General features: G+C 39.1%; 1 protein-coding gene across 1 annotated transcript; it reads left to right on the forward strand.

Moving 5' to 3' along the window:
- The first annotated feature begins 6,414 nt into the window (after positions 1–6,414).
- On the forward strand, positions 6,415–7,264 carry LOC119781370 (gamma-crystallin M3-like). Its single transcript, XM_038281777.1, has 3 exons — positions 6,415–6,521; positions 6,623–6,865; positions 6,946–7,264. Exons 1-3 carry the CDS (start codon positions 6,492–6,494, stop codon positions 7,219–7,221), a joined length of 549 nt encoding a protein of 182 aa, XP_038137705.1. The 5' UTR covers positions 6,415–6,491; the 3' UTR covers positions 7,222–7,264.
- Positions 7,265–7,499: the final 235 nt, after the last annotated feature.

A 7,499-nucleotide genomic window follows, 5' to 3' on the forward strand; every position in this document is an offset into this window, starting at 1 on the left:
TTATCACGTGTCTTTGTTCTTTAAGGGATGTATTAAAAATGTATTAAGTGAGAATATAGGGCAATGTGAACACACAAATTGTTAATCTGAATTAAAATCCACTATGAGAAAATTAAGCTTGGGAATTTAGTTTGGATTGGTCTTTAATCTGATGACACAACGGCAGCAAGGGAACCTGCAATTTTTTAAAAAAAAAAGTACTTTATTTGTATTGAAAATACAATTTTCCCCAAAAAATATAAGTTTGGATTTAATGATATAAATGAAAAAGTAAATTTATATATTTTTTTCTTTCCACCCCAGCTCTCTGCACCTGTACTTATAGCATATCTTCCATCACCGTCTCCTAACCTGTCTAACTCGTGACTCCTATGTATTTAATTCTGAATATGACGGGACTTTTACTTTAACAGCTATTTATTTTCATTAGGGTTTAATAAAGGATTTTAAAATTTGTTTGAATTATTTTTGAGTCTTCACAGGGTCACAAGTTGTGATAAATAGATTTGGAAAACTGTTTTCCTTGGGCCTTGTTCTATATGCGTGATAAATTCCTTTATACAGAAAGCTTGTCCAAACCCTTGATGGGAAGAAATTGATGCTGTTGGAGCTTTTTTCTTTATTTTTAATTTCAAGCATAACTCTATAACAATTGTGTCCTTTTTTATTTTCTGTGGACCCGATCGCTTTTGAATATTTTTTTCTTACAGGTAGCCTAAAGTAAAATATTGAAATGTAGGGTTACAGTTTTTTTATTTTGCTACTAGATTAATCTATTGGTTGCTTTTACATAACAGATGAATATTTGGTATTAATAATTGGAACCAACCCCTGCTGTAGTGATAGATGTAGCTCAACTAGTGACTTTAACATGAGGAACAGAGAACAAGTAGCTAGAGAAGTGACAAGAGCTAAACGAAGAACAGGAGACAATAGAGAAGGAAGAGCAAACAATTTTCCCTGTGGTAATCAAGACACCCAGAGCAGTGTGAGTGGTTAGCTTAGTAGGTTTCTCTAAATTGTTCTTTGGTGTGAGTGTGTGTGCATGGTTTGTGTGTTGCTGTGTTGCACTGCGATAGACTGGCAACCTGTCCAGAGTGTATCCGCCTCTCACCCATAGACTGCTGGAGACAGGCACCGACCCCACCGCGACCCTGACAACGACTGAGCGGGATAAATGGATGGATGGATGGATGGATGGATGGATGGATGGATGGATGGATGGATGGATGGATGGATGGATGAATTATTTATAATTGCCTGAGAGGTAGCAGCATTAGAAGCTGTGTTTAAACATTCATATTCATATATATATATATATATATATATATATATATATATATATATATATATATATATATATATATATATATATATATATATATATATAAATGTACACTACCATTCAAAAGTTTGGGGTCACCCAAACAATTTTGTGTTTTCCTGTAAAGTCACACTTTTTCACCACCATACGTTGTGGAATAAATAGAAGATAGAGTGAAGAAATTGACAAGGTTAGAAATAATGATTTGTATTTGAAATAAGATTTTTTTTACATCAAACTTTGCTTTTCTCAAAGAATCCTCCATTTGCAGCAATTACAGCATTGCTGACCTTTGGCATTCTAGCTGTTAATTTGTACAAATCTGTACAAATCTCCCGCCTTACCAGCACCAAAACAACCCCAGACCATCACATTACCCCCACCATGCTTAACAGATGGCGTCAGGCATTCTTCCAGCATCTTTTCATTTGTTCTGCGTCTCACAAACGTTCTTCTTTGTGATCCAAACACCTCAAACCTTGATTCATCCGTCCACAATAATTTTTTCCAGTCTTCCTCTGTCTAATGTCTGTGTTCTTTTGCCCATCTTAATCCTTTTCTTTTATTGGCCAGTCTCAGATATGGCTTTTTCTTTGCCACTCTGCCCTGAAGCCCAGAATCCTGCAGCCGCCTCTTCACTGTAGATGTTGACACTGGTGTTTTGAGGGTACTATTTAATGAAGATGCCAGTTTAGGACCTGTGAGGCGTCCGTTTCTCAAACTAGAGACTCTAATGTACTTATCTTCTTGCTCAGTTGAGCAACGCGGCCTCCACTTCTTTTTCTACTCTGGTTAGAGGCTGTTTGTGCTGTCCTCTGAAAGGAGTAGTACACCCCGTTGTAGGAAATCTTCAATTTCTTAGCAATTTCTCGCATGGAATAGCCTTCATTTCTAAGAACAAGAATAGACTGTCGAGTTTCAGATGAAAGTTCTCTTTTTCTGGCCATTTTGAGCGTTTAATTGACCCCACAAATGTGATGCTCCAGAAACTCAATCTGCTCAAAGGAAGGTCAGTTTTGTAGCTTCTGTAACGAGCTAAACTGTTTTCAGATGTGGGAACATGATTGCACAAGGGTTTTCTAATCAATTAGCCTTCTGAGCCAATGAGCAAACACATTGTACCATTAGAACACTGGAGTGATAGTTTCTGGAAATGGGCCTCTATACACCTATGTAGATATTGCACCAAAAAACAGACATTTGCAGCTAGAATAGTTAATTTACCACATTAGCAATGTATAGAGTGTATTTCTTTAAAGTTATCTTCATTGAATAGTAGAGTGCTTTTCCTTCAAAAATAAGGACATTTCAATGTGACCCCAAACTTTTGAGCAGTAGTGTCGATATATGTGCATATCATTCACAATCAGGGCCTTCAGCTTGGTGTGATGATGGATGGAGAGATGAATGTCTTAAGTGGAACCCAGATTTTGTCCTGCCTTCTCATCCCTTTCCATCTGTGCCTCCAACAGTCTGATCCGTTCACAGAGTCGCTCATACACCTTTTCCTGCCCTTCCCCTCAGAGTGCAATATGCCGTTGTGAGTGTGTGGAAGTCTGCATGTTCACACTCATACCATCAGGTTTCACAGTCAATCTTTTTGCCCCCTGTAGCCCTTACATTGCCCTGCCTGTCATCACTTTAAACAGTGATCACATCGGTCACTCATTTTCTGTTCCTCACATCCTTTGCATCCCCTTTTAACATTCCTTCTTACTTGGTGGGAAGACTGAGAGCTGGTCATGGCTTTCCTCATTTTAGCAATTTCTTTACTGGAGGTCTTATAGTTTCATAAAGCTCTGACCCTGTTGAACTGATGGCTATAGATGCTTTATGGATGTTTGGCTTCATATTTCAGCTAATTACTCTTGGATTGCCAAGCCAGCATCAACTGAAGCTTGATGTTGCTGCTTACTCTGCATTTCTGTTTGTAGCTCATTAGCTTTGGGGATTTCTGTGCTTTAATTTTTCCTCTGTTTGTGATGTCATCCTGAATCTGAGTCTGATCATTAAGATTAGGCTGTAGCTGAAATTAAATGCTATATTAAATAGCCCATATCTGACTGACGTTAGGAATTTCCTCTCAATAAAGTCAGTCTGTACTGCACATCTGCCTCTCTTTTAGCGCAATTGCCCTGAAGAGGAAATGTTGGGTGGATTCACCACTGTCTTGTATGATATTTATCAATCTTTGTTAGATATCTATGGAACTGTCCTCCTAACAATTTCTCTTTGATATTGCTTTGAGATAGTGTAAAGTCAGATCACATTTTATTTCAAGCATGTCATGCATGCTTGAACCTTAAACCAGGACTGATTGACTTCATAAAACTTAGACTTAGATAAACTTTAGTGTCATTTTGTATACACAGAGTGTATATATATATATATATATATATATATATATATATATATATATATATATATATATATATATATATATATATATATATATATATATATATATATATATATATACACACCAGATAATTAGTTATTTAATTCAAAGCTGATTATCAATCTTGTTTTTTCTAATATGTTTTTGTGGGATTATATCTTGTCATGGTAATTTCCAAACTGGACCGCTGATTTTGCTATCAGATTAGTTAGGACCTACAGGGATTATCAGACTTTTACATTCTTAACATATTTAACATCCTTCGTTCAAAAGGGAGGCTAAACTTTGGATAGAGGAAAAAAAGGCTGTTTTTAAGTTTGACAAAGGATGTATTTCTAAACTCTCTGAGGGCCTTGTCATGTGATTACACAACAGCACCAAAAGCCAGTAAAAGCCTCTATACCTCGCTGCTGGGTCAGGGATTTAAACAATGAATCTGACTCTGTTGGATGTGCAGTTAGACCTGTGCTTCTGAGGCTTAAGCCCTGAATATTTTCTGAATAGTTCCTTCTTCTCACAAAAGAAGACATTAGGAGCTGTGACATAGGGTCAGGGGACAATGATAAGGCAAAGCCTCATCTGTCACCATGACAAGTCATTTGTAAGATATATTTAACAAATGTGCATGACGTATTTAATCTTTTGGTGAAAATGGACAGAATGACGCACTTCATTTTTATAGTTTATCTTGGGATGTAAAAAAATATATATATATTGTCAATTGTTAATTAATGGTATTTTATACTGAAACTTTTTCCATCAGTTTAACTGATAGCATCCTTTTTAGGATGAATTTATTTTAATGTTTTATGATACCGCCGTACATTAAAGGGCACCCAGTTCGTCCTTAAGTGGAGCCTCACTGTTATTTTCAATGCTGCAAAAGAGTATTTATGCAGAAACATAAATGAATCCAGAGTCGTGTGTGATACTGTTTGCACTGTTTAATGGCAACAAGGTTGCAGAATACAATTTATATCTGTCTTAATATCAGACTGCTGACATTTGTCCTGTTTCTCTTACTACAACTATGAAGTGCTCTCCTTCATCCACTGTCATGGAAACTGGCTCGGAGCTTGTCCGATAGGCTGTGTCATTCCTGGACTGGGACGCCCTGTGGAGCTAATTAACAGATACCTTTTTTTTCTTATAACCACTTTCTTTTGCATGTCTACCTCTGTCAACTTGAACTGCAATTGGCCTTGGAAGGTCTCAGTAAGGACCTTGAGATGATGTGTTGTGAATTCAATGCCTTCATCCTGCAGGAACTGCTGACACACTCCAGCCACATGAAGTCTAACATTGTTCTGCATTAGGAGGAACCCAGCGCCAACCACACAAGCTTATCATTGCACAAGTGGTCAGACGATCTCATACCTGTTCCTAAGGCCAGTCATGCTAGCTCTGGCGAGCAGCTGGAGGCCTGTGCAGCCCTCCAAAGAAATGCCATCTCACACCATTACTGAACCACTGGCCAATTTGTCATACTGAAGGTTATTGTCATGATGGGTTCACTAAAAGCGACCCAAGAATGCAGAACACCACTGACGGACACAGGAATGAAAGTTTAACAAGTTTATTTATCCACAAGCACACAGATTGTACTGGTTCAGGTTCGGAGCCTGGATACTGGTTCACCGGAGTCTGCATGAGAGACAGTTCAGTTAGCGTTGCCAACAGAGGTTAGATTTCCTGAAGTTCACAGATTGTACCTTGAGGGTTCTTGAGGTTAACTTTGGGAGAGTCTCTGTTGGATCTGGAGAAGAGTTCATCAGCAGAGTCCGTTGCTGCTTCAGCGTCTCACGTCTACAATGAACAGACCTTGGCTTTGGGATTCCCAGTTCTAGTCCAGAGCTGCTTGGAGGTTCTCTGAGATTCTTCAGGTTTGGCTCTGAGGGTCGGCTCGGCAGGTTAGCTCTTCCTGAGCTTTCACAGAGGAGACACAGGTTGCCTAGGGGACAGAGACAATGGTTAGAATCCAAGCTGGATTCAAAAGTCATAGAGTTACACTGAGGATCTAAGCTTAAGCGCTGACCAACTGGAACAACACTGCGGCGTTGAGGCAAGGTCTGAAGACAGCTTAAGTAGTGGATCCTCTGATGATCTTGATGAGCTGCAGCTGTGCAGGAGGCTCCCTCAGAGGATCCACGGCGGACTCTAAAAAACAAACCAAAACACATGCTACCTTTATATTGCATTATCCAAGGTTTTCTCAGCTTCTGTTGACAGCAGAATTGCCTTTATACTAGTTTTTGTCATGGATGTTTAGTACAAGCCAGATATTGTGGAAACCCTGCCTACCTTTCCCAAAATAGTTCTAGTGGGTGAACCATTATTGATAAAAGGGGTTCTAACCTCCACCTAAGCAATTTACTTAATATTTTTAGATTTATCAATTTCCTTTTCTATATAAAAATAGACAATTGACTTTTGTAATCCATCAGACATGAACAGCAGGATTGCTAGACTCTCATATGCCTTAATTTCATTCATTTCACTCTGACAGGGAGGCAAAGGGCTTGGTTAAGAAAAAACAAACACTTTAAGCTGACAGGATGTATTTCTGAAGTCTTTGAGGGCCCAGCCATGTTATTACAGGAAGCCGTAAAGAGGGCTAATAGGTTCTATACCCTTCTGCTGGCTCAGGGATTTAAACAATGGGGGCCCGCTTTCTCTGTAGGGTATGGTCAGGTATAAAAGCAAAGGCTGAACCGGACAAGACAGCAGTCCAGTGTTTGCAACAGAAAGGGCAGCATTTGACCTAAAACAATGGCCATGTCTGACATGAGCAAGGGCAGGGTAAGCTGCACAAATCCAGAAGTGTGAATATATTAAATAATGCATTTTAGAGAAAATTTGTGCTTTTTGAACTCACAGCCACAATGCCTCTCATTTAACAGATCATCTTCTATGAGGACAGGAACTTCCAGGGTCGCTCCTATGAGACCACTGGTGACTGTGCCGACCTGTCCTCCTATTTGAGCAGGTGCCACTCCTTCAGGGTGGAGTATGGATTCTTCATGGTCTACGACCGCCCCAACTACATGGGAAACCAGTATTTCGTTAGAAGGGGAGAATTTGGCGACCACATGAGCATGATGGGAATGTCTGACTGCATTAGGTCCTGCCGTATGATCCCCTTGGTAGGTATAAAGAGAGAGCTTTAATAATTATTATGATTGTTGGCCAGTCATACAACATTATATTTGTTTTCCTCCAACAGTACAGGGGATCCTACAGGATGAGGATCTATGAGAGAGAGAACTTTGGTGGTCAGATGCATGAGATGATGGATGACTGTGAAAACATCATGGATCGCTACCACATGTCTGACTGCATGTCCTGCCACGTGATGGACGGTCACTGGATGATGTACGAGCAGCCCTACTTCAGAGGCAGGATGATGTATATGAGGCCCGGAGAGTACAGGAGCTTCAGGGAGATGGGATACGGAGGCATGAGGTTCATGAGCATGAGGAGGATCATGGACATGATCTAGAAAGTTTGACAAAAACAAATAAATACTAAACAAAATCTAAAAATGTGTCTTTGTCCTACTTTTAAGGAAATTATCTAATATCTAATGATAAACAAATAATGTTTGGAGCTTTGTATTCTTTTTTAATAAATCTAGAAGGTAATCCCCACCTGGTATATAAACAGAACTACTTAATAAAGCTTAAAATCAACATTTGGCGACAGCCATCTCATTTTCAACATCTAAAGTAAACATTTATCATAAGCTGAAGAAACGAGTCTATGTGAATAATATCTAGT

Source organism: Cyprinodon tularosa, unplaced genomic scaffold, assembly GCF_016077235.1.
Source record: "Cyprinodon tularosa strain WSP-4 unplaced genomic scaffold, ASM1607723v1 ctg1755, whole genome shotgun sequence".
Lineage (NCBI taxonomy): Eukaryota > Metazoa > Chordata > Actinopteri > Cyprinodontiformes > Cyprinodontidae > Cyprinodon > Cyprinodon tularosa.